This window comes from Hippichthys cyanospilos, chromosome 6 (genome assembly GCF_059441005.1).
Source record: "Hippichthys cyanospilos isolate Australia breed blue-spotted pipefish chromosome 6, RoL_Hcya_1.0, whole genome shotgun sequence".
Taxonomy (NCBI): domain Eukaryota; kingdom Metazoa; phylum Chordata; class Actinopteri; order Syngnathiformes; family Syngnathidae; genus Hippichthys; species Hippichthys cyanospilos.
This window is the reverse complement of record NC_142374.1, coordinates 7,658,982-7,686,585: the sequence shown is the minus strand read 5'-3', so window position 1 is coordinate 7,686,585 and position 27,604 is coordinate 7,658,982. Positions and strand designations below refer to the sequence as shown.

The 27,604-nt window shown below is 40.4% G+C and overlaps 2 protein-coding genes across 3 annotated transcripts in view; both read left to right on the top strand.

The window, feature by feature from the left end:
• Positions 1-19,952, top strand: part of lrrc56 (leucine rich repeat containing 56) — a 50,231-nt gene extending 30,279 nt beyond the window's left edge. The window contains exons 13-14 of one of the 2 annotated variants that reach the window (XM_088416412.1): positions 15,606-15,756; positions 19,805-19,952. In XM_088416412.1, coding sequence (XP_088272538.1) covers positions 15,606-15,708 — 103 coding nt within the window. In that variant the 3' untranslated portion in view covers positions 15,709-15,756; positions 19,805-19,952. Of the gene's footprint in view, positions 1-15,605; positions 15,757-19,804 lie in introns of those variants that run through there. The other variant, XM_088416415.1, reaches the window with a different exon arrangement.
• On the top strand, positions 19,862-26,985 carry LOC148422022 (ras association domain-containing protein 7-like). Its single transcript, XM_088416416.1, has 5 exons — positions 19,862-20,003; positions 21,959-22,875; positions 24,316-24,490; positions 24,575-24,664; positions 26,099-26,985. The coding sequence occupies exons 1-5, from the start codon at positions 19,901-19,903 to the stop codon at positions 26,128-26,130; spliced, it is 1,317 nt and encodes a 438-aa protein (XP_088272542.1). The 5' UTR covers positions 19,862-19,900; the 3' UTR covers positions 26,131-26,985.
• Positions 26,986-27,604: the final 619 nt, after the last annotated feature.

The window sequence follows — 27,604 nt, the reverse complement described above, 5'->3', positions numbered from 1 at the left end:
GTGGACACTTTAAAATGCTGGTGTTCCTGCAGTTGTTGGGATTAAATGGACAATGTGTTTGGGCAATTACAAAGACCATTTTGACTTTACAAAGTGCTGCAATACCACAAAGTCAAACAAACAAACTGAAGTGAGTGGGTATAGGTAAATGGCGACAAAGAGTGGGTGAGAATGTCCGGTGGCCTCTTCCTTGCTCTGTGTGGGGCTTATGAAGCTTTTGTTCACCTCTGACCCCTGACCCTTTATCACCTGACAGCTCCCAGACCAATGAACCCCTATTTCCTGTCTATTTGGTGTTCTGCTCCCCGCTTCTTTGTCTTTTGTGTTTAGTTAGATTATGATAAAACTATCTTGTATTACAAAGAACAGTCTCAGATCTAGTAGTGCTTTAAGTGTGCATTTGCTAAAGATTTAGTCTAAAGGTGGGAATTAAATATGTCTTTAAATAAGAATTTGGGGGCAGGGGTGGGGGCATTATTAGATTCTTTCAGATGCATTACATTATTTTATCTTACTGGCTATATGCTACAGTGGCACATTTTTGCGTTTCTTTAAGTATTCTTTTCTTTGCTTAATGGATGACAATAACCATATTTTTTTCCTGTGTTTGGTAATGTACTGAATTAGATTGTGAACTCACCTATCTGGGAGGGATTGAAGAAAATGAAGAGAACCCCTGTAAAACAATTTGAAGATGTTTTTTTTTTCCCCTGTTGGTCCATTCCGTATTCTGGTCAAACGTGTTGACATAAAACACACTGTTCATACTGCTCCTCAAAAACGTAACACATCTTTATATGGGACCTGTTTTTAGTCATTGTGAAGCCAGCCTGAACTGGTTGAGAGAAGAAAAATAGTAAAGTCCTTTAGCCTGTCTTGTAAGGGTTGCTTTATTACACAAGATCACTGTGAATAGAAAATTCACAACAGTGTTGCTTTTGCCACTTGGTTATGCCCACTAAATGCTAAAACTAGAACATGTGTGTGTTGTGTGTGAGAGTGCTGTAGTACTGTTGTTCCTCAGCATTGTGTATTGACATAGATTCATCAGAGTCTGATATACATAACTTTGCCAAGTCTTCATTCATACAACTTGCTGTATATTATATGTCAACAGAGCCTATTCAAAAGATTTTTTCCTCGTGTAAGACATGTAGCAGCATGTGCAGTTTCTTCACGAAGTACTACTGTCTTAGCCCCCCCCCCCCAAAAAAAAAAAAGGCAATAGGGATTGTTTTCATTGTTTGATGTCTGCAAGGAAAACATTTTTTATCAGATTATTTTTTCATTTGTTTCATTTTCAGGTCCTCCATTTCACTTGCTTCGTCTTTTAGTTCATTTTCTTAGTGAATGCACTTCATTTAACACAAGGAATAACTCAACAATGCAATAGTCGTGGCCTAACCATAATTAGAAAGCCTTACTACATATCTTAAGGCGCTTTTCACATGAGGCTGCAAACACGCTTTGCCTTTATAGCCTGAAAATTCATGTGAACAGGTTCAACGTTTTTCCAGACTTTTTGGTGTAGCATGTTTTGTACCATGATGCTACTATTTTCAGGCTTGGTTGATCTGTGAGACGTTGACTAAATTAGTAGAATTGCAATCTTTTGAAAGCACTGGCTATAAAGTTTCTTAAAGGTTGGTTGTCTGTTTTCTTTTGATTTTCTGTTCAATGAAAAGGGGTAGGGAAGTGGGGGCAAAGGAAGGGATGGTGAAAGAATGTTTGAGTCACACAGAAAATGAGGGATGATACATGAGCTTTGACAGAGGAGGGTGGACTGAAGAAGGTGCAGCAGTCGGAGGTGCCTTGAGGAATGCTTGGAAGGTGTCAGTAAACAGGGAGGCAGCCCAATTGTGTTTCTATCTTACAGAGATTTGTAGAAGTCACAAAAAGCCCCTGAATGAATTCTGTGTAGATTTGATGAGGGACGCACATTATCCTCTTAAGTGTTATAGCCTGTCAGGAATCATATGTATTTACTTATCTGCTCCTTGAAAATGTCACCCTTCAGTGGCATCTTAACCTTTTCTCACTTTGGACGTTTGTACTGTAATACCTTAGGAGACTTCTACTCTTGACTATTCTTTAAGTGACTTGTCTGACAGTACAGCTTAGATGTGCCAAAAGCATTGCTTCATAGACAGAACCCTGAAGCTGCCCTCAGAAGTGAAATAATTTCCCATTGGGCCAGCCTGGCTAAAAGGTGTGTGTATGCTTGTGCATGCCTGTGTGTTTGTGCAAGCGTGCTCTATTAGTCGTATTGTGTAACTTACTGCAGTCTTTTTCTCAAATAAACATTTTACATCACATAATAGATTTACAGCAGTCTTATATGGGTCTTGTGTATCCTCGAAAATATTGTACTTCAGAAGTCATGAAAAGAAATTGAAACCGTTTCTGGATTTTACCCTGATTTAATAAGCATCTGACTTGCTTTGCTTTTATTAAAAAAAAAAAAAAAAAACTCCCCCGTTCTGCTGAGATAGGCGCCAGCGGCCCTAGTGAGGATAAGCAGCTATAGAAAATGGATGGATAGCTGCCCTCTGATATCAAAAGAATTAAAAAAAAAAAAACGAGCCTGACAGCCCTGCAGTGAAGGGTTAATAAACCTTATCAAGCAGAGTTGACTGTCATAGTAAATAAAAAAATATTTTAATTTATTAAAAGACTTTACACTGCAGAGGAAACTCATTTTGGCTGCAGTCACGACCCACAGCTCGTGACCATAGGTGAGGGTAGGTCGACCAGTAAATCGAGAGCTTCGCCTTTTGGCCCAGCTTTTTCTTCACTTCGACAGACCAGTACAGAGTCCGCATTACAGCAGAGACTGCACCGATCAGCCAGTGGATCTCCCGTTCCATTCTATTCTCCCTTCTGAAACATACCCATGTTACTTAAACTCCACCATTTGGGGCAGGACCTCATCCCCGACTCGGATAGGACACTCCACCCTTTTCCGACAGAGGACCATGGTCTTAGATTCGGAGGTGCTTATCTTCTTCCCAGCCGCTTCACATTCTGCTGCTATTTGCTCCAGTGAGTGTTGGAGATCTCGGCCTGAAGAAACCAACAACATCACATAATCCGCAAAAAACAGAGAAGCGATGCTGAGACTCCAAAACCGTACCCCTCAAAGTTTTGGTTGAGCCTCGAAATTCTGTACATAAATGTAATGAACAGAATCAGTGACAAAGGGCAGCTTTAGCGGAGCCCAACCCTTACTGTACACTGATTCAACTTACTGCAGGCAATATGGACCAAACTCTGATATTGGTGGTACAGGAGCCGAACAGCCTGTATCAAGGGGTTCCGTACTACCAAGCCACCCCCCACAGGATTCCCCGAAGGACACTGTCGAATGCCTTTTCAAAAGTCCACAAAACACATGTAGACCGGTTGAGCGAACTCCCTTGCACCCTCGAGGATTCTGCTGAGGGTGTAGAGCTGATCCACTGTTCCACGCCCAGGATGACACCTACACTGCTCCTTTTGAATCTGAGGTTCGATTTCCTGACCGACCCTCTTCTCCAGAACCCCTGAATAGACCTTACCGTGGAGGCTGAGGCTGATCCCCCTGTAGTTGGAATACACCACCCGTCGGCCAATCCAGGGCCACTGTCCTTAGAAATAGGGTGAGAGGTTTGGTCATCCGGGAGGAGCTCAAATTCAAGAAAAAGGGAACCAGTTGAGGTGGTTCGGGTATTTGGTTAGGATTCTTCCCTGGTGGAGTGTTTTGAGCATGTCCCACCAGGAGGAGACAGGGTCCAGGACACGCTGGCCTGGGGATCCTCCCGGAGGAGCTGGACAATGTGGATGGGGAGAGGGAAGCCTGGCCTTCCCTGCTCAGGCTGCTTCCCCCGTGACCCCACCATGGACAAAGCTGCAGCTAAGGAATTTATGGTTGGAAAAAGACTATACAGTGGGCCGTCTGTTTACGAGATTAATCTGTTCCGCGGTTGGGCTCGTAAGGCGAAATCGCTGTATGGCGGGCAATCCCAACCTATGTTAATTAGCTAATGCATGTAAAAGCCCAGGTAAAAACATCAAAATTGTATATACATATTAAAAATTGGTATCAAAATAGTACAGTAAGTGCTACTTATATATATATATATATATATATATATATATATATATATATATATATATATATATATATATATATATATATATATATATGTATATATGTATATATTTATATGTATACAATTAAATATCATAAATAAAAAATATCTTAAAGATTTATTTACCTTTGAGTGACGCTTGTTATGGCCATATTCCCTACTAAGAGTAGCCTAGGCTAGGCTCGCTTAGCTTTCATTGTATTTCTTGATTATCTCCAGCTTCGTTTCCATATAAATCATCTTCTTACATCTCTCTTTAACATCACTAGCAATCATGGGACTCATGGCTAACTAATTCAAGTTTGAATTAAGCTCTAAAATACACTATAAACACGGTTTTGTCACCACTCACAGTAGAACAAGAGCTTTACCATTCCGCCATTTTGAAACGAGTGAGGCCGACCAATAGCAGACTGGTATCTTAGTGTTTCCGGGACACCGACCAATAGAAGACCAGTATCTTGGGGAGTCGAGACGCCGACCAATAGCAAACCAGTCATATAGCCAACAGAAAATAAGATAAGAATAGATAATAGAAATAAGAGCAATTACCTAAAAACGCCTCAAGAGAGAGGCAAAACAACAAATACAACCAAACCCACAGGTCATGAAAGTTGTTGATGTTAATAATAAAGCGGGCCAAATGCCTTAAAGAGGGGACGAAAAAAATCAGTATTCCAGATTTTAACGAGAAAAAAACGTAAGCCAGGGACGCCGTAACCTGGGGGTCTTCTGTACTTTGATAGTAAACTAAGCAGACTAATTTTAGAATTTTAGTAAATTCTTTGGTGCAAACATTTTGACTTTCAAAATGAAAAACAGTCTTTTTGTTCCATTGAAGGTTTTTTTTTTTTTTTTTTAGTATCACCTATTTAAACATGTTATGTCATGTGGTGGTTAACTTGAAAGATACACACATCTTGTGTTTGTAGCTGTGTGTTTAAGGTGCTCTACAATCGAAGCTATATTGAGAAGTTTATATTTTTTTTGTTTTAATATCGGGTTTCTACTCCAGAGTATTAGTAGTTGTAGTTTGGGCTTTACAACCTCGCTCTTGCACCAGGTCACCTGTATTATGATGTAATTCTGGTGAAAACTAGGTGAAAAACATATGACCGGATTCATTTGTGTAATCAGCTGCTGATTTCACTCAAGGTCAGGGCTGGACATTTTCATGCCTTGGGTTATAAATTCTGCAGTTTCAACTGCACACCTGTTCTGTTGACTATTTTTTTTGAATGTTCATTAGATGGATACAGAACAAGGTGACGCTATGAGGAAATCAATACAGAGAGAACATGACGGTGTTTACACTCTTACCTGAAGGAGGAGGTACCTGATTTGTCAGCAGAGCAGGAAAGGGTGGGGAGAAAGAATGACAGGGGGAGGAGTGAATGATAGGGTGTGCTTCTCTATGGGTGGAGGAGGAGGGGTGTAGTCGGCCAGAGAGAGAGGGAGTAACAGAGAGAGAGTGGAAAAAAAACTTCAGGCTCTCAAATCTTCACTGTGGTGGAGACACCCAGGAGCGGAGCTGTGCATTCCTGAGGCAGGCACCCAGACTGAATGCGACAAGAGAAGCCACATCCTTGATATCGCCTGGTCACATTGTCAGACTGCCTCTGACCCTTTCTTGACTGTTATCGTCCTCCACATTAGATACTCACGTACATACTCTCACACCCTCATGCATGCATACGCTGCCTGACACGCCGGACGGTCTATGCTGCTGTGCCAGTTTTTAAGGATTTTGCTTTGCAAGGCAAAGAAGAGTGGTCTAAGGAGACTAAAGACAATAGAAATATAATCTTCCTGGTAAGTGAAAAGCATGTTTTTTTTTTTTTTTTCAATGTGTCCTGCTTGTTTGAATGTCAGTGCAAGAAAGTTTCTCTGAAGTCAGCTGTTTGCTTTGTAGCTCACAATGTAGTGCTTGTATATTCAATTATAGCACATTTACAGATTGAAATGACTACATTAGCCGCTCTAAACATTTTAAGTAGATAAATAGACTTTTAGATGAATAGGCTGTGTCTCAACAAGTATAGCGTTCCAGCTGTCTTTTCAAGCAAGTCACGGTATGAACGACTCAAACCAGTTTGGCGAAACTTCCCTCAATGTGTTCCCCTGATTTTGTACTTCTCCATTTGTTTTTTTGTTTTGATTTGCTCCATGCTCGAGAGCAATGTCCATGTTTTTTTTTTTTCCTTTAATGGACTCATTCACCGTTCAAACTATGCGACAAGTGCATGCTTCTTGTACTCACACACACTGGCTGCTGCTTTTATCACTAGAAGATTAAAGATTAATTCATTGGAGACTCGACCAGAGTGCATTGCTGCGTGTCCCAATCTCATTTTAACTGTTAGTGTGCTACACATCTCAAATATCAGTGTGCCAGTGCCAAAGCCTATTTCACCATTTACTTCTTTTTTCAGACTATAACTTGCACCGGATTTTAAGACACAGCAACAAAAATTGATCAGAAAATATATTTTTGTCATATATGGGCCGTGTTGGTTGTAACATCAGATAATTACGCAGAAAGATTGTACATGGGTGTTTTTACAATTTTGGTTTTTCTTCATTTATTTTTTTTCAGACTGCCTTATCACAGCAACATCATACCTGCAACACAGACTGAACACGTAAGTGTAGAAATATGAGCAGCACCAACACATCTTCAACACAGTTTGAACATACCTGCATGTTTAGAAATAAGAGCAGCATCCACATTTTCATCATAACATTGACATGCTTTGAATGTTAGAATGCTGCAACAACACAATAGTAAGACAGTAATAGTAAATAGCGTTTGCTAGTAGAGAGTGCTTCCTGATGGCGATTAAAATAGCACTTCAAACTCAAAATACAGGCTCTCCCTCTGTCTACCTTTGTTTAATGGGAGAGTGCCCCTTGGTGGCATGTTAAAAAAATGTACTAAATCATAGGGTTCAAAGCGTGAGAAAAAATGAGTCTGAAATTGATGGCGCTTCAGCATAGAAGAGAACTTCTGATTTCAATAGCTCAACATTCTTTGATACAATTTTGGGTACTGATTGTAACCCTGTTGTAGTTGGAGCTTGCAATGTATCTCAGCTATGCATTGGGTTCCGAACACATTGATAGCTTACCTGCTATGATCTTACTACACAGCAGGGGTTTTACTCTTGATTTCTTTGAATGCATTTTGATTTGATTTTCTGTACACTTTATAATTGCTAATTTCTTCTCTTCCTTCTTCCTGTACAGCTTCACCCTTACTGCTTAGACTTTTCTTATTGTCCTTAAATGAGCCTTTTTTGGAGGTTGAGAGCTGAGCATCCTCTGAAAGTCATTTTCTCGACTCCCTTCTTTTACTCTTCTTTCACGACTTTAATACGCAGATGGAAATCCATCAAGGAGTGCTGGATAGTCTGTCGCTTCTGTCAAAGCGCCTGTCTGTCATTTAGCTCACGTGGACAGGAAAGCGAGCCTGGCCATGCACAGCACGATATCTTTGGGGCTTCTTGATGGAAATTTGCAAAGTAATTTTTCATGCTGTGAAGTGACTTCATTTCTCGGGTCCTTATCAGGCATGTTTACCGGCTCCCGCAGATGCACTCAGGGCCGGAGGTAATTGGATGACGCTAGGACATGAAATAATATGTCTGCATAGTTTCAGGCTATGATTATTTTGGGAATGTGGCTCAAACCACTTTTTTTTTTTTTTGCTTTTGTACATGCCTTTTTTTTTTTCTTCAGTGTAGCTTCATCTAACTCTCACTCCTTGTTCCTCGTGTCCTTTTCCTGCATGTGCAATGGGATGGAAGGCAGTGCTGTGCTCATGTCAGATCCATTAGGGATGAAAGTACACTACAGTGATAAAAGATTGATCCAGTCCTTGCATCACATTCTCATCTCACACCAAGCTGCCTGATCCTTTTTCACACCCATTTCTAATCCAAAGTCAACCCAGTTTGCCATTCATCAAATCTTTTGCTGCTCATCTAAAAAAAAAAAAAAAAAAAAAAACATCCTCACTAAGTTCACTTTGGCTGGGGTCTGAAGAAAAGTGAACATACTGTTTTTGTGCAGTAGCTCATGTCACCAGTTAAAAAATGATCCAAGCTGATGGATATACATTGGCAGTATTGCCGTCCGTTTAATTTGGTAGGGGGTAGGGGTGCTATTAGGGGCTCAGGGAGGTCTTTTGTCTCAGTTGTATGTGGTGCTTCATTGGGTATAACACTTGCCTCTCAGAACAATTAAAAAAATGCATACAGCCTACTAAGTCCCAGTTTATTTGTTGTAGCTTAATGGGCAACAATAAACACAACAGACCTACAGTATGCTTTGTCAGCTGTGGGAGTGTAATTATTTGATGTATTTTGATGTATTAATCTGTGTTAAACACAAAACACAACGGTTTTTGATTAGGGTTTTTTACGGCTTGCTCTGATTACCGATTACATTAGTTGCATATTTTTCCATTTTATATCTTCTCATTATTATTTTAACAAGCAATTGATTTATAAGTTATATTTTCCCTAAATAATAGCTATATTCAAATTTGAACAATTTATGAGGAATTAGAGTATTAGTCCCAGTTGATTGTTGAACCTCAATGCCCAACCCTGCTTTTGACACACAGCCATCAACACACTGAAGCAAATAGAACATTCTGTAGAAAAACTGCACAAATGATCTTGCTGAAAAAGGTTGTGTAATAGAGTAATGGTTCTTTGAGTTTCCTTCTCTAAATGCCTTTTCTTTTTCACCAACATAAGCTGCTTTGTAGTTTGATTATATTCAATGATTCTCAGAATGAACTTTAGAGCTTTGTCCATCTGAGGTCATGTTCCCAAGTCAGTCCAACTGACCGTAAAGTTCCGTTTTGAGAATCCTGCCATGGCTTTTCACGGACAACCTGTTGTCTTGATGGCTTGTCACGTCGCAAAACCAATGGGAACATATCTACTTTTGTAATTTCTCAAAAGGTTAGACCACCTTTTGTTGAAGGGGTTATGGTTGTCTCAGACTATTTACCTGCTTGTCTATTGTGATTGTAGCGTAGTAAACATCTCTGCCCCCCGGTTCATCTTCCCCCCTTTGGAATGGCCACGTAGCTTCTATGTGAGAATAAACAACAGCAGGTTGCTTCCTTGCTCAACCAGCCATGCTTTTTTGACTTTGTGCACACAGAATTCCCTTGGCAGTAAATAACAGGGTACCTCAGCCAACAGCCCCGGACAGTTTGGGGAGGGAGGAGACACGCAGAAGAGAGACAAATGCCTGCCTTGGGCCTTAGAAGTAGTAAATTAACCAAAAGGACAAAGGGCAGACAGGTGCATTTGAAAGGCATGTCCCCCATTTTGTAAAACTTTGTGGTCACTTTGAACTTATTTAGAGCTGTCTGTTTTGTTTCTACTGGACAAGTAATTTAAACATTCTGCCGTATAATATCTATGTTCCTTGTAATATAAAACTAGGCTGAGGTGCAGTTGAATTTTTAATTTTCTATCTTGGCAGGCTCAATACCTCTTCCTGAGAGTAATGACAGGGCACTGAGTCCAGTTGTGTATGATACATCCTCAAGATCAAGTAGCACAAACTATAAATTTGGGCCCACGCTAGTCACTTTTGATCCACACCCTGCGCATGCCATTTATTGGTTTATGTGAATTAGAACTGTGAACATTATATGAGGAATCTTGTTTACAAAATATAACATTTTAAAGAGTAGAATTTCTTTCACAATAGTACAATATTTTGTCATGTTAAACTGAATTTGTCTGAAATATATGGTGGAAACACATTTTGATGTTTAAAATCACCCAGTAATTAGCCGACACATTACTTTGTAATTCGTGAACAGTTTTTGTCCCTTAGCAAAGCTATGTTGATTATAAAAAGCAAAGTTAATATAATTAAGACTTATCATTGTTGAGATAAAAACAACACTTTGTTAGCACTTTATTAGCACTTTTACGGATTACAATTGCTGGGATAAATATTGAATATAGTACAGGAAACTACTTTTAACCTCTTGAGCTCCTCGTAATGGTCAATGTAAATGGGAGTTGAGTCATTCCTGTTTTTTGAGGGGGTGCTTAGTACTGTTAAGGTGTTTCCGTCGTTTCCTGTCTAGATACTTATTATAATGTTAATTTTGCTGTTCATAGCTGGTTTCTCTCTGCCCTAACACAGTACCAGCCAGAGACCTGTAAAAAAATGCACTGTACACCTAAGCGCTTATTCTGCTCTTTTTCCACATTGACATTAGCTGGGTAAGCAGTGTGTGTGTTTGTGTGACCTCTTCACAAGTAGATTACAGCTTCTGAATAAGTGTGCGGGAAAAAACAAAACAAACCAAAACGACAACAAAAAACAACAAAAAACACAGCATAACACATGAAGTTACGGTTTTCATCAGAAAACAGAAAATCATTCAGACCTATTTTGGATGCAGTTGACCTGTGTATTTGTCTTGGTGATTTCATAACTGTGTTTTCGTGATATAGCTTTCCAAGGGCCAAGTGTGTTACCTCCTAAGGTAAATATTACATGGGCGTGAGAAAAGAAGTGCTACATGTTAGGCTTGCTATTGATTAAAGTGGTAGACATTAGCACCTGTAGTTTGTTGCTGAATATATTTCAGGTGGTCAAAGACTAAAGCTACAGTCGTTATGTTATTAAATCCAGCTGTGACTTTTTTATTTTATTTTTTTTATTTTGCCATGATGGTTTTTAAACATCCCTGAGGTGGATTGGGAAGAAACTAGAGGGATTCTTGCTTTCATCTTGAAAACCATTGACTCAGCAGACAGGTCACTGTTTTTAATCACTTATTTGACAGTAAAGCAGAATATTAGCACAAGTCATCTGCGCCTGCTCTGACAGGCGTAATACCTGCCCTAAGACTGAACTTGAGTCTGAAACTGATGATACAGGACTGTCCAGTGCTCTTTAAAACTTAAATGAGACTGTGAATTTGGTTAGTTTTGTCACTTTAGGCAAGCCAGGGTATGTTCATTTGGAAACACCATCAAGAAATTCCAAGTCTTTTGCAGAATTAAAACCGATTAAATATAACATTGCAATAACACAGTAAACCATTTAAGTCTATCGTTAAATGAAACAAACTTTTAAAATATGTCTTGAGTCATTAACACGCAGAGAAATCGCTGAAAAAGGAAAAGTCACATTTAATAAGAGCCTGAGCTTCCCATGTAATCTGTAAATAATCGTCTGAGCCGCTTTCGGCCGACAGTCTAAACAGGTAAAACAGCCGAAAGCATCAATAACAGCCATTGCTTAAATTCTAATGTACCCCTAATTTCTCTAAAATCTTGAACATTTTTGCTTCTTTAGGACTTAAAAATAGAAAAATGTGTGCCTAATAAAGGCCGTTTTTGCCTGTTTAGACTATTGGCCAGAAAGCGGCCTCTGTGCCCAGTTAAGGGTAAAGTATCGACCAGGCGTGTGCTTATTTACAGCTCGGCTTTCATGGTAGTTTTAGATCTTAACATGTAAATCCTGTATGTTGAAGTCCATCCATTATTAATCCAGCAGTGATAACTCACTTTAGCCATGTGCCTTCTGAACAATATACAAAATCATTTAAATAAAAAAAAAAAAAAAAAACTAAAAAAAATGAAAAAAAAAACTGGTGCATAATTCATATGAAGATGTGGAGGAATGCTTTAAATTACTAATGAGTTTGAGCTTCAAACCTGTGACACTGGACTCTGGCAGAAGATGTGAATCCCCTGTGGCAGATGCAAGCACGCATACAGAAAATGAGTGGTACGCATCCATGCTTACCTGCAAAAAAAAAGTCAATATTCTCTGAAATTTAAAGGAACTAATGATTAGAGAAGCTACATCAATAGAGCATTTATGACAATAGTGTATCATTCCAATTCTGGCTTTGTGTGTGTGTGTTTGTGTACTTCACACCTCTTTATGCTTGTCAGTTTGTGTGGTTGAGCTTCATTGGGAAGGGAGCAGTGTCCTCGTTCCCTGGCAAGCAATGCTGACTCAGATCGGTGGTGTATAATTACACATGGGTGCCCATCAGCAGTCTGGGAACCTTCTTCTTCTGCTCATCTGACAATATGAACTCCCAGGCTTGGAGGGCTAAGCCTGCGGCTGGGCAACCCACTCATCCTGAGCCCATCACTCTGTGGAGGCCAGCACTGCCTGTGCAATCTGCCGTTATCATTTTCACCATTTGTTGCTGGCTGTGGATGTGTGTGTGAGTGTGTACTCATGACTCAGCACAAACGGAAGTCCCTGTCTCTGATATTCTCTGCTCTGCTTCGCTTCCCAGCTGATGCAAATAACCAACTGACGAGCCAGGTTTGAGTAAGTCTCTTGGTCAGATGAATAATGCAGCAGCATTGTAGTGACAGCTATAGACTGTTTTGGCCATTTGCTCTGGGGAGTCCCCTTTATCTCCTTTAATAGAACAGCAAGTCATCTTTCAACCAACAAATTCAGCCATGCAACTTTTTCCTTGCTTGCTTCCTGCGCAGTCCAGTTTACCATCTTTGTGACCATCTGCTCGTGATGATTTATGGTGACTGACAGTGCTCAGAGGTGTTTTCCACATTTAAGACTTTGTTGAGACTGTCCGTGACAGGTGATGTACTCTCATTGATCGTGTCTCTTTCTGCTTTTGTTTATTGTCCTCAGCCACAAACCCACATAAATCATCACTTATGTGCCCTGTGATTTCATGGTCCTATATTTTCCCAGATGTTGAAGGACCTACCAAAGGAGCAGGGAATAAGCTTAGCTCTATCCCACCAAAAGCAAGCAATAAAATGATAGTTATATGTTTTTAATTAGGGATTGAAATGTTCATTAAAATAATTTGGTAATTATGTTGCAATAATACGTAAGGAAATGTATTTCAATGACGACGCAAAATATAGTATACATTGTGGTTGTAACTGGTCAAAAGAACAAGTTTGACGGGGTATGCTTAGGGTGAGGGTTAGTAGCTACATTCCTCAGAATCATGAATCTGAATCCACATTTTAACAACCCTGTTACAGAAATTTATTTTCGCGTGGATGTAAGTGCTACTAGTCAAATGATATTATTGCATTCGTTCATTAGCTAAGTTCCTTCAGCAGACCTTATTGAATTCACAACCTGATTGGTCCATTGAAAAGCTGGTACTTATACACTGCCTTATGTTCACAAGAAGACCAACTACTTGTTTTTTTTCTTGTTTCTAGACTACTCACATATCCTATGTTTTTACTTTTTTGCAGGCAATTTTGAGTCCATGTTTTGGCCATACCAAGGCCACTCAGTGACAAAAATGAAATCAAAACCCTTTTTACACGCGAAGGCTTTGTTTTTCTTAGTGCCAAGGAGTATTTATCTCACAAAAAAATATTTCACTCTTATATCGGCGTATAATTGACACTGAGCATCACTTTGTATTAAAAAGAAGGAATTGAAAGAATGCATGGGCTCTTCCTGTAGATCTTTGGAAAAAAATGGAGGTTCATCATTTTTCCATAATATCAGGGGATTTCAACTGGTTTAATATTGCCTCCAATTCTGAGGCAAAACAGAGCAGTCTCAGGAAAATGCAGCAAGTAAATTTGAAAAGTGAAAATGCTGGACACGGCTTGATCTTTTAAGTGACTAGCAGGAATCTCCCTTTGGATTCTAAATTTTAGAAAAACCTACCTCATTTATCTAGGTATTCATCCAGGTATCTCTTTCAATATCCCATAGATACAAACACTAAAGGATTTGCATAAAATTATTTGATGATATCCAGGAGAACAAACATGTATGACTCATCTCACCCCCCAATGGAATTTCATAACCACAACCATTTGGTTTTGTGGATGCTAATTACATTTACGGTTACTCTGAACAACGGGCATGTTGTGTGGACTTAAACTGTTTGTTTTCGGTCTCATGGGTATCTGAACACAGCAACTGTGTTTTCCCAACAGGATGAAACTTTGGATGACAAAAAAGGAGGGGCGGAATAAAGAATGCAAATCGGGCATCAGGGACCACAAAAGCAAGAACTTTATTAGTTTTATCAGTCCTAACATGTGGACGCAGCAGAATGGCCGCAATAATGGCACTGCACACGACCCAGTGATACCAGAGGCCACAAAAGAGGCAACCGCCTGCTTAGAGTGAAACCAGGATAACAAAAGGGGGGGGGGGGGGGGTCTGCAGTTCTGATGAGACAGGCTGCTCAGCGCCAGTATTACAAAGTCATTGAGTGTTGTCTGTGCCAACCTCGAGCAGAGTGGCACCGAGATTCTCACGCTACTGTTTCATTGTCAATGCCATAGAGCAACAATGTCTTAACTTACTACATGGACTTTAACCTGTTATCTGCTCTTACTCATAAGGATTTTGACGATATGGAAGGTGTGCATGTGTGCCCTTGGTTTTTGCAACATGGTGGGAACCAAATCCCGGGTTTTGCTGGTTTTGTGGGGACCATTTTGGTGGGCCTCACAAATTCCGACCTTTTTTAGAGGCAAATCTTAGAGTATAGGTTTGAATTGAATTTTGAGTGAGGTTGGGGTAAGGGTCAGGGGAATCTGTTGTAATTGTTAGGGTTAGCGGCTAGGAAATGTTTTATGTCAATGAGAAGTCCCCACTATGATAACAAAAAAACAAACAAACTTGTGTGTGTGTGTGTGTGTGTGTGTGTGTGTGGGTGGGTGGGGGGGGGGTGTCATCTGTTGACACTGCTGCTTTGTGTTATATGAATGAGTGCCCATCTGTAGTAAGGCTCAGATGCAGAGTGTGATGCCCATGCTGCTTTTGTTTCGTGGCCTCCTGGCGCGGCAGCGATAGCATTGTACATTGGAGCACCTTCTCAAAAAGATGAACATTAAATGGCCTTTCTGCTTCCAAGTGAATACATACACGCCTAACGTGATCTCTGCACTGACATAGCTTGTCTATGTCTCACTCAAAGCTCAGGCTACAGATGTTGAAAAGCTGCAGAATATCCATAGTCTTGTACAGAATAGGGGTGTCCCGACCCAATGTTGATATCGCCTGTTGGTCCGATACCCCCAAAAAATGCCACTGTGCAATAATAATGTTTTCTCATGATTATTGTGCTAATATGCTTTATACATTGATCACAGTATTGCATGGGTATGCCTTAGAGGCTGCTCATAGTAATGTACATTATTTGTAGTTTTGCTGTAATAGGGGAAATAAGTGCTCACTAAAACATTTCAATAGCTCTGTTTGCGATATTTGTTGGAAATTAGCCTTTTGTGTCCATAGAAAAAGTCTTAAATCTTTGAATTCATCTAATGAAAAATGGGAACAAATGTTCCATTTGTCTTTTTGTTTTTTTGTTCAGTATATTGTATAAGCCCAAGTGTATTTGTGTGTTCATCCACACTGTAATTTTTACAGAACAATTGCTCCCCCTCAGTGTCACATATACATAGATGGGCTGAAACATGCCTTGTGTATATGCAGAGCTGTGTGCGGTGGTAGCCCCTTGTGCCTTCCGTGGAATTCACAGAGGAGCCGGCTGACTGTTTTTCAAGAGCGACAGGACGAGGCGCAGACGGCGCGATGAAAGACTGAAGGCGGTTTTGCTGGATGGCTGATGAGAGGGGAGAGAATGGCAAGCACATGGCTCCAATCATAGCTATTTTTTTTAGCTGTTTTTCCTCCTCCTCTATCTATTTTTCACATGTATCTCACTGACTACGCCTTGTTCATTTTCTCAATGTCTGTCTTCAATTCTCACATTTTCTTTACCCGCCTTCCATTATACCTTCTGCAGACAGTGTCTTCAAATACTTTTTATGACTAAAATAAGTTTTGATTGTTTGAGGTTGCTGATTAGCCCCAGTGAGAACATTTTCTTCATTCCTTGCACTGACTGAGTCAACATGTGACATTTGAGGAGGACCTGGTTTCAAGTGAAACTAGGTGTCGGGTTGTTTTGCTGGGTTGGGCCAGGATTTACATTCTGATGTATTTATTTATTTTATCTTTGCCTGTTTGTTTGTTTGAGCAGTATACAGTACAGTATTGTCCCATGGATAAAATTATAATTTAATGATATTAGAAATAAGTACCTTTGATGTGTGTGTGTGCGCGTGTGTGCGCGTGTGTGTGTGTGTGTGTGTGTGTGTGTGTGTGTGTAAAACCAATTTTAAACCCAAGCTACAGATGTGTGTTTGCTCATCCTCATGGTCTTATCCAAATGATATTTTTTAATACTATGTGTTACGGGTTGAATAATGTTGCATCTCTGTTTGTCAGTGTGAAGCAGAGAAGCATGATCAAGCACGTTTGGAGTGACATAGCTATGTTAATTGCCATTGTTCTGCCATTCATGAATGAATGTGACATTCTCATATGTGCACTTCCTCTGTATTTTCTGAAGCTTTGGCTTTTACTTCTCAGTTATGCAGTCAAAAAAAAAAAAGGTACAGGTAGCTCTGTAAATGCCATTTAGGGTGAATGGTCCTAGACTGGTAAATCGTGGGATAACTGTCAAAAAGCAGATGTGATGGAAGTCACAAGAAATTCAGCTGCAGTATGTAGGCCAGTACACCAATCAATGGCAGACTCCAGGACAGTGTCAAGTTGTCATCAGTTTCACAGGGTTTTTGCTTGTGACAGGAAACCAATCGCAACCTGAAACTCAAATTACTGATTCTTGTTAGTAGTGTCACTGTTGCAACACATCATGTTTCGCAAACCAGGAGGCAACTAGACCTAAATAACATGAGACAATGGCATTCTTGTTGGACTAAAATGAAAGACTTCTAAATAGGCGGTCAGCAGGTTGGTATCGGGCCAAAATCTGGCCTTATTATAAGGTAATTGGTTCTAGCAATGACTTCCGATACTACTATCGGCCGCTCTCTCTGAACTGTTTTATAATCACAAACTAGGAATGACTACCTAGAACAATAGAAAATTGCCATTTCATGAAAGTTTGAGGAATGTGTTATATTGGAATTGAAATGTCTTTCTTTCAAAAATCTGTCATTGTATTTAGGAGAGAAATTTTGCATACTCGTACTGGTAATCGGTATGAAAAAAAGGGAAAAGTTCATCCTCTATTTTGGGCTTGACTTTTTACAGGTTTTCTTTGGCAGTGGGAGTGCTTTGAACTCAGTTCAGGTGAGGCACTTCCATTATAACGTGGCTTGCAATGTGTCATTCCATTGCTGATGGCTCCAAGATTTGAAATGTTGCTTCCTGTTCATCAGATAAAAAAAAAAAAAAAAATCTCTCTGCCAAAGCAGATGATTGTCTGACTACTCACTCTGTGACTCAACCAGTCAGGTTTAATTATGTATTGCAACACTTTGCCTTCATGAAGAAAAATATTGACATACATCACTGCAGTGCTATTTAGTTTTGATAAGCGCTCCCACTTCATTGCCGTTTTTTTTTTCCAAATTATTTTGTCTTCATCTGTGTTTGTCAACCTTTTCTCGGCAAAGGACCTCCTAACCAGAGTGCAATTTTTTTGATAGGGATAAAAGAAGGAGAAAGAAGGGCACTATGCCAATATTGTCTGATTTATTTAACTTTGAAACTCCATTTGTATCGCAAGCTCTCTAGCTCAAATGAAAAAAATAAACAGTGTCCTCCTTTGGGTCGTTGTAAAGCTCTGCTTTCAAAAATAACTTAACTTTTTTAAAATAGTTTTTTAAAATAGTGATTGACAGGTGATGCCAAATAGCATATGACAGTTCGGGTTGAAGCATTGTGTTATGGGGCAACCTGGGTTTTAAGGATAATGAAATTGAAGAACCTACTGAATATAAAATTCTTTTTTTGGACATAAGATACTTTCCTGAAATATTTACATAATTCAATCAGTAGTTTTAAGGGAATTTTGCATGGATGCTAGTTTTTAAATATATTTGCAAATATCACATACTCTTTGTCGTGTCTTCATGTACCCTCTCTTGAGAACCACTGGTTTGCATTATATGTAGATTTATTTTACACATCATTAATACATGCCTATGAGCCTGTAGTCTTGTAGCAGTGACATCAGATCTTTTTTGTATGATGTCATGTTGGGTGTAAGCGTATGATGGTGTTGGCATATCAGTATGTTTGCTATTTAAACAAGTGGAGAAGTAATGGTGACGCAGGCTGTCGAGGTCATGGGGGTGGGCTGGACTGGGCTGAACTTTGTTAAAGAAGCTCGGATTCTTCTGCCTGGTTGATGAAGTCAGTGCATTCCACAGAGGCAGCTCCTTATTCGTAGCCAACAGAGCACGGCCAGGCACTGAAAGAAGGCCAAGATAAGGTGTGTGTGTGTGTGTGTGTGTGTGTGGGGGGGGGGGGGGGGGGGGGTGTAAACACCTCTCACTGAGAATTAGTAAGTCAGACCGAAAGAGAACGCCATCTGTCTGAGTGTTTTACCCACCTAGACTACATGGCTTATATCTTGGTGCCAATTTCTGTAGCTAATCCTGCACTGCCTGAGGCTTTTGACTTTTTATGAGCATTGCAGTATTTTATTACTTTGTTTTGATGCGTGGCCAAGCAAGTACCAACCGACAGAAGCGGGAGTCAACATTATGATATTAATTTAGAGTCAAACCTGCTGCCTGGAGAGTGCTGATTTACCCACTCAAGTCACTTTTAGTCCTGCTGAGTGGATCAAATTAAGAAGGAACATACAAACACACACAAACTGCACAAAAACTTCTGCACAAAAAACCTTCTCCAGATTCATACAAGCTTGAATTACTCCACTTTTCCTGTCCATTCCTTTTGGCAGTAAGCTATGATAACGGCTTTGAAGGAGGTTAGCAGAGCGTTAAATTGGGTTACAGATTGGCATTTATGCTCCAAGGTCCACAAGATTTTACCTCAGCTCTTAGCAGACTGCTAGGACCCCTTCTACACTCCTTGTCCTCTGGTTGGTGCTGGGTAATTTATATTTCTGTTAAAACTTTGGGAAACTAACCTGAATGCACTTGCATAGCAAGCTGTTTAATGACACCCTATTGGAGATTACTGTAAAACTCAACCCACAACCGAAAAAATGACTCTCATTGTACATCAAAGCAGTAATTAACATTGTTTTCATTGATAATGCTAAAGCTATATAGACGAAAGCAACTGTTTTGCCTAATGATAAGTCTACATGTCCTGTGAAAGCCAACTCAAATCGTCTTGACATCTTGATGTCCTGGTCACCTACATTTGGACTGAATTACTCATATGCAGTCCAGTGCTGCTTATCAGTGACAAAAATAGTTTTTTTTTTTTTTTTTCCTTACCCCTCAATTTTTGCTGCTGCTGAAGTTTATATACTGGTACGGCTCATTGTCTGAAATATACGAGATATCAAGAGTTAAATATTAACTATTTTCTTATTTTATTGTACATATATGCTCCTTGTATACACAGCACCACACTGCCCCAATAAGCCAGTATTGAATTTTAGTTGTTTAATTAATATATTTTTAAGTCAATAATTAATAAGTTTTTTTAGTTAAAAATATGATTACTATCTCAATCCAAAGATTCCATATTGGCTGCTTGTTGACCTCAGTATGAATTTGTAATCGTATGAAGTTGAGTGTGATTGGCATATGTCAACAGACTGTGTTGTGTAGAGATGGATACAAACTTTCTCAAATCGTTAATAGCTGTGGGTCTCTTTGGTCCATCCAATACAGATTTGTGGCCTTGCAATGCTGAGCTGAGGCAGACTGAACGACAAGGATAAGTGTGGAAAGTCGTCTTACCAGTCAGCTTGCTTCGTTGAGTCGCAGATGGAGCTCAAAGTATGGGTGGACGGAGTGGTGCGGGTGGTATGCGGACTGTCAGAAGAGACATCCTGTCAGGATGTGGTCATCGCTTTGGCCCAGGCAATAGGTGAGTTTCCCCCTCTTTTGAAATGTTGGTATCACCTGATTTGACCCCTTTTAAAATCCGTTTCTATCAAGCTCTACCTTAAGGGAAATTCAGGGTTTCAAGCAACCAAGCTGAAATACACCACTTCTTGGTCCCTCCCACTTGGTCCCTCCCATTATGGTGCCAACAGTTGTTATAACAGATGTTATAGTATAGTAGTTTACAAGCCCAACAAATTGACTTGATCTCTTCCATGGTAAATTTGCCTTTGTCATAAAACGTTTATTGTTCGCATGAAAAAAATTATAAGGAATGAAGTCCTAATTAGGAATTGACATTCAACCAAATGTCCATTCATGAATGTAAAAACTCATGATTGTTATGATGAATTATGATTTAACGTTAGCTCATTATGGTCTGCATTTCTTATGTGGATTTTGCATGTTCGTCCTGTGGTTGCGTGGATTTTCTCCAGGTTTCCTCTCACATCCCCAAAACATACATGGAAGAAGCGCAGAAGAAGGAAGGCCCTTGTTAGCTATTTCCTGTGCACCCGCCTGCGTAGGCCCTTTTCTTGATCAAGACGAGCGGCAAGCGGGGACTAGCTCTGCCGTGCTAGGTGCGGGTGGGTGCATGACAAGCTTTGGCAAATAGCGACAACATATACGAGTGCAAAGACCTTTTCACGGCTCTCCCGAAGCAATGCTGCCCACCAGGACCGCTTGATGCGGCAGTTGCTCACGTGGGATCGGGGATCTTGTCCTGCTCGGTCCAGCAGTTCGCCTCGGTCAGCGACTATCCTAACTGTTGCATAGTGAGAAACGGCTAAGTAAGTCTTAACGTGTAAACCCGAACCAAAACTGTTGTGGAGAGAGAGGACCTATATGGACATTTACAAGTTTTCACTGTATCATTTCATCCAAAGAGCAACTCAAATTACTATAATTGTCCTTAAGTGTGATTGCGTGAATGAATGGTTGTTCGTGTGCCCTGCAATTGGCTGGCAACTAGTTGAGGGTGTTCCCCCTCCTACTGCCCGAAGTCAGCTGAGATAGGCACCAGCAAGCCTGTGACCTTTTGTGAGGATAAGCAGCTCTAGAAAATGAATGGATAGAGTCCTACTTAATTACAGACATCTCTAATCCGCACTTGTTGTCATAAATACCATTTCTCTTTTTCGACCTTTTAACAGAAATACAACAGTAAAAATAAATTAAAATAAACATCCACTGTGCTAACAATTATGATGCAAAGCGAGCTTTTTGTTTCTTCTTTTTAACTGGTACAGCATAACGTTGCACTTATGATGTCGCCGATGAATCCATTTTTACATGCTATAATATTCCACTTATGATGGAGCTGATGAACCCACTTTCACTGCCTACAATGAAAACCGTACTATGGTGAAAGCAGCAAAACAATAATTCTTTATGGAAATGCGTCTGGCTGCATTAAAAAAAAAAAAAATCATGCGGCCAAAACAGAGAGCATAGTTTTTAATCCTAAAGTTGCAGCTTTGCACAAAGTTAAGAGCTCTGCTGGATTGTTATGAGGTCATTTTGGATTTGAGCCTCCCTATGTATCCTCTGGCTTTATTCGAGTCATACACTGCCGAAGTATTAAACAACATAAGACCAGATTTAGCACTCTCTTCCTTCTATGAGTGAGCCGCATGCTGAGCCATAAGGGAGGGTTTGTCCTAATTTCAAGGTCCTTGTAGAAACTTTAGTTTATTTGAGCATTTTTACATGTTGGAAAGTAGTACATTGTGATTGTCAGAGGCAAAAATGTTGTGGTATCATGGATGCATCTGATGTATAGTAATTTGTTTACTTAATATTTCTCACACTGGGAACATGTACAATAAATAAGAGAGCAATTTCTTCTTTCACATTTCTAAGAAATGTGTAGGTATTTTAGGAAGCTAATGGTAGCTTATTTGTTTAAACATTATATTGACATTTCTTTGTTCCCAGGTCAGACAGGCCGCTATGTTCTGATCCAACGTCTGCGGGACACAGAACGACAGTTGCTGGCCACAGAACGACCTCTTGAATCTCTTGCCAAATTAGGGCAACACGGCAGCGAAGTTCAGTTCTACCTGCGTCGCACCGGCCCGAGCAGCAGTGATGGGCCTGGCTCGAAACAAGACAAGCAGAGCCCTATACCCCTGCCCAAGTTTACCGAGCCCGACCTTTCAAAACGCAGCCAACCCAAGAAATCACTCACATTCAACCTTGGCCCATCGACCTCTCCCAGGTCTAAACAGTTTCTGAGGTCTCCTCGGGACTCCCCAGATCAGAAAGCCTCACCTTCCTCTTCTCCCATACCCGCATCTCCTCATGCGCCATCTCCCTCACCACCAGCAGGCCCATCTAAAGAGGAAGTATTTAGGACGGTTCTTCAGCAACAAGAGAGACTAAGGGCCATTGAGGCACAACTCGAAACCCTAGAAAGGGAATCTGATACTTGGGAGCGCCGCTATCCATCTCTGTCGCCATCACCCATTTCTGATGCTCGCTTCCAAGAGGAATTGGACACTCTGGAGCAAACCATGCGGATGAACCAGGCTGAGCTCGCCCATGAGCAGTACTGGGAGGAGGAGTTTCAAGCTGAGACAGAGCGGGAGCGAGGGATGAGGAGGAACCTTGGTGACCTCCACGCCAAGCTAGATGACTGCGGAAGGCGACTCCACGAGTTCTCGGTGCGCACCGCTCAGCTCGAGCAAGAGATTCAACGAGAAAGTCAGATGGAAGCCAATAGCACGGGGTCAAAGGAGTCCCTTGATGCCGTGAAAGCCGAGCTCCAGAGCCAGGAGAAGTTCGGAAGCGAGTTAGAGGAGCACCTCTCTGAGACTGATAAAGCTCTGGGGAAGACAGAGGCTCTGCTGCAGGTAAGGAGAGAGGCTATCGTACTGGAAAAAGGGCTGTGAAGCCATTTAAGGCCAAGGTTTTAGTTTTTATTTGATGGTGTAGAACAAACTCTTTTCTACCTAGACTCTGGAATGTATCCTCCTCCATGTACACTGCAGCAGACAGCACAAAGACATTTACCAAATACAAATCGTAACTATGAAATACATTTTATGATTTCATCTTTACATATCAAACTAATACTATTCCACCAAATGTTATACGTATAGTCGGAAACTAACCCATGGAAGCATTATTTCATGTTAATACAGGAACATTAGGAGTCCTGCTTGGGCAACTTGGCAGCTCTCTTTTGTATAAATGTTCTAACATACTCATTCTGATGATCTTACTATTATTGTCCTGTACGGAAATGAGATTAAAAAGACTTGTTTTGTAGCACAAGGACTTCACTTTATTGGATCAACTGAGACTTATCTGAATATAGTTATTTATTTAGTGGTTAATGTTGTCTTGGGTGCGGCTCTGTCAATAAAAGCCTAACCCAGTTCAAATTTGTCCTCATAGTCCACGTGAAACCAGAGACTCTGGTATCTGTGTCTGTGAGGTCACATACTGGAAGTCACGTCATTTGGAATGTTCCGCTAGGAGGAACAAAAGTAGAAGGACAACTTTGAGTCAGGTGAATTGATGGTGATCTTTGTGTCCTGTTCCAGTGGGCTCCAAGTCAGAGCTAAGTGCCTACAAAACTGATTAAAGAATAATTATGAGCTCATTTGCCTTTCGGCAAGTCATTCCCTTAGAGGACTCTGATTGATGATCTGAGACTGGCTCTTTGTCATAGTCATCAATGTACAAGAGATATATGTAAGCTATTTTTTATGCGTACCGGTTGACATTCTAAGTTACAATACAAAAGTGAAGTTTAGAATTTCTCGATGGCCTATAAGAGAGACAAACTGTACTTAAAATATTAAAATCATGTGGACATTTATCCCTAGAGATATATACATATTTACACGCAAAAAAGAGGTGTCAGCCATCTGATTGGTTAAGTTAGAGAAGTCAATGCGAGACACCTTCTCCCTGGCCTCGGATCACTTAAAGGAGCAAGCAACAGTTTATTCATGCATGTTATGTGTTGACATGGTGGGAGCTGGTTAAAGATTGCATCGTTACTTTCCTGATTCACTGCAAATGAATGTACTCATGGTGACTGTGGCTAATGATGCCAGAGTGGCAAACCCTGCAGGCGCAATAGTTTCGACTTGCTCACAGATGCCCCCTCGTGGCCGGAAATACCACTTGCACCAGTAATAAGATGAGTCCTGTTCTTTGTACATTGAATAACAGTCCATATTTGATAAATGAATTAAATCTTTTGCACTCTCAAGAGATTTTTCGTTTGCCACTGTTAGCCTGCTTCTCTTGTGTCACTTTTTCCCCCCTTTTAATTTCAGGTCAAACAGGACGAGCTGGAGGAGTTGAACAAGGAGCTGCGTCAATGCAACCTCCAGCAATTCATTCAACAAGCCGGTGTGCTGCCTGCACACAGCCACTCACGCACAGACCTCCAAGAGCAACTGGAGCAGTTGGAACTGGCACACCTTCTCCAGGATGGATACAGGAATGGCAGTAAGGGCACAATAAGAATTAAACACTGCTTCCTGTAAATGTATCTTTTAGCGTGTTTTATTTGTGTATTTTTTATAACTGTAGTGGAATCGCCACCTCGCCCTACTGCCAAGCAGTTTCTGGGACATCCACGTAACCTCCAGAACCCCCTTGTGTCCAGCCTCAACCCTGAGGGTGTGTATGTGTGAGACTGTCGCCTTCCACGTCCATCCCGCCTCTCCTGCCCCGCCCGCTTCCCCCTGGTCCCTGGGACTACTGCCCCCCCACCCATACGTTTCTCCATCCCGGCTTGTTTCGGGTTCGAGGCTGCTGTTTTGCGTGTTGGGTTGTGGAAGCATTTGTAAGGTGGAGGTTCCTGCAACTTCTAAACTGCCTTCCTTATGCTCTACCTTTTATTGCTGCACTGAACAACCTCTTCTGATTCACCATTGAGTTTGTTTGAGAAAATACTCCATTCCTTCTCCCAATGATATATTTTTGCCATTTATTGTCCTATTCTATTAATTCTCTTCTTACTTTGTTTCTCCCGAATTAACTGTTATGTCTTTTTTTAAGCAAATCTGCACACTTTTACACTAACACCCACAGCCCAAAAACATTAGCACACTGGCCAAAAACAATGAAGATTTAGTTGATGAATGGACTATTTGCTTACCTGAAACGACATTAATGCTAGAATTTACCTGGAGCCTTTATAATGGTGCATGCAAATTGTAAACCTTTTGCCAGTTTTTCCATCTTATTTCAAGCCAGAAAACTGATTCAACACTAAAAAAATACATAACAATTTTGGCCAGGGTATTAATAATTTGGGCTTTTACTCGTATGTGTGTCTCCTTTCAGGGAAACATTCTTACCTTTGTCAATGATTTTCATTATCTCCCAACAGCTGCCTTTTCTTCTGCATTTTTTTGTGGAAAGATGTGATTCAGTTTATATGTGAATGCAAATTATGTGTTAGAGCGTGTATCTCAACTTAAATGCCTTGTGCTTTGGTGATCGGCAATATCCAAAGACCAAGAGCCTTTTACAGACGGCTCTGCATGTTCCGCACTGTCCTATTCTCTTTCTGGGTCAAACCTTGATCTGTTTGCACATTAATACAAATGTATATCTACTGTACTTATATTTGTTAACTGGATCCTACACATTTGTCAGATTCTAAACTTCACAATCAGATAAGGGAATAGGTTTTCAAAGTGTGCAAAGAGGCCAAGTTATTAAGATATTTAATTTTTCTGCTTGATCTGAATGTGCTTGATGGTTTGCCGTCGTCACAATCAACATTTGATCTGACATAACTTACACTGTTCCTCGGTGTATTGTAGAAATATGACGTTCACGTCCATAAATCCAGTGTTGATTGTGTGCTAAGCACTTACATTGTAATGGCAGATCAAAACAAAGTGTGTTTTTCAAGTCCTTCCCTGAATTTGTGAGAAGTTTTAAGTACTCTTGTTTGTTTTACCCCTACTTTGTTTCAAACTGGAAGAACCAATTTTTCCCATTTTGTGTTACCAGCATGTGTGAATACCCTGATGGCAATTTTTTTTTTTTTTTTTTAAACAAAGGGATCATTATCCCTACTTGTTTTTGTGTGTCTTGCAGTCCTGACATCCCAAGAGTCATCATGGCGGTAAAACATGGACTGCAGGGCCAAGGGAAACTTGTTCACTTATGTCACCATCACCTCCTATTTAACCCCTATCTTTGTAATTCTCATTAGTACTGTGATATACTGTAAATACATAAGACAAATATATTTACAGAGTTTTGCTACGTAAGCACTACAAATTATATGTGTAAAATACTCTAGGAACCTTTTAATCAGAGCAATTATAACAATGTATTTAAATGTAATAAACGTGTTAATGTTTTAGAGAACTTGGCTGCTTTTATTGTATTTTTATTGAGTTGTTTTAATTGTGCAATACATTTAAATGCATGTCTCCACTACCTCCAGCAGTAAATAATCAACACTGCATTCCAAAAATGAAATGAGGTATGAATATATTATAAGTTTTGAATTATTCACGCTGCTTTCCGTTCCTTGTGGCACAATGGGTCCGGTGATGCGTTGTGATTACTCCTTGGCTTTTCATTGGAGGCAATCACAGGTGATTGAAAAGTGCACCCTTGCATGCAGCAGACGCAAATGTGGCCACCGTCTTGCCTTCACTTCTACTGCTGTTCCAGGTGATGGAACATAGTAGTTTGACATGATGTGATGATGTAGGCACACCACACATTGGTGGGCCTTGAATGAGAGCACAAGCCATTTAATAACTGCGCCAAACAGGTAGGAAATATTTTTAATAATGAGTGTGAGAGTTATTGGAGGAATTTACATGACATATTTTTTTTTTTTTTATTACAGTCCTGTCTGCAGATTCTGTATACAGTATACCCTACTTGTACACTTGTTGAGAATTATAGTCTTCGTTGTACGTTATACCAACTATAACATGACAATAAAGGCATTCTATGCAATTCTCTCCAAAGGACAAAAACCTTGTTTATCACATCCTAGCAGCACAACTGTGCTAATGGTTAGATTGTCAGCCTCGGGTTCAGGTTCCAGCCTTTCTGTGTGAAGTTTGCACATTGCACTGGGGCTTCAGTGGGTTTTTAGCTGGGCGCTCTTGGCTTCCTCCCACATTCCAAGAAAGATGCATGTTTACCTCACTGAAGATTAGATTGTTGTGACGCGTAAAGTGCTGTTAAAAAGAATTTGCCCCCTTTCCGGTTTCTGTTTTCTTTTTCCACAGCAACCATCTGTTCTCTGTAGCCGCTTATGGTTGCAAGCATTTGAAATTTAAGAAATTAATAATGATGCCATCACAAAGGCCTGGTGGTGGCAGTGTGATTGTCTTAAGATGCTTTACTTCCTCATGATCGGGACAAATTGTAATCGATGGAAAAATTAGTCCTGTTGACCATAAGATTGTGAAGAGAACATCTGTCCATTCGTTTGTTCCGTCAAACTCAAGCGCTTTTGGATGCGTCTGGACAATCATTTGAAACACACGAGCAAGTCTGCCCGAGAAAAGCTCAAAAAGAGCAAAATTAAGGAATTGGTTCATCACCGATTGCAGCAAACATTATTGCTGCCAA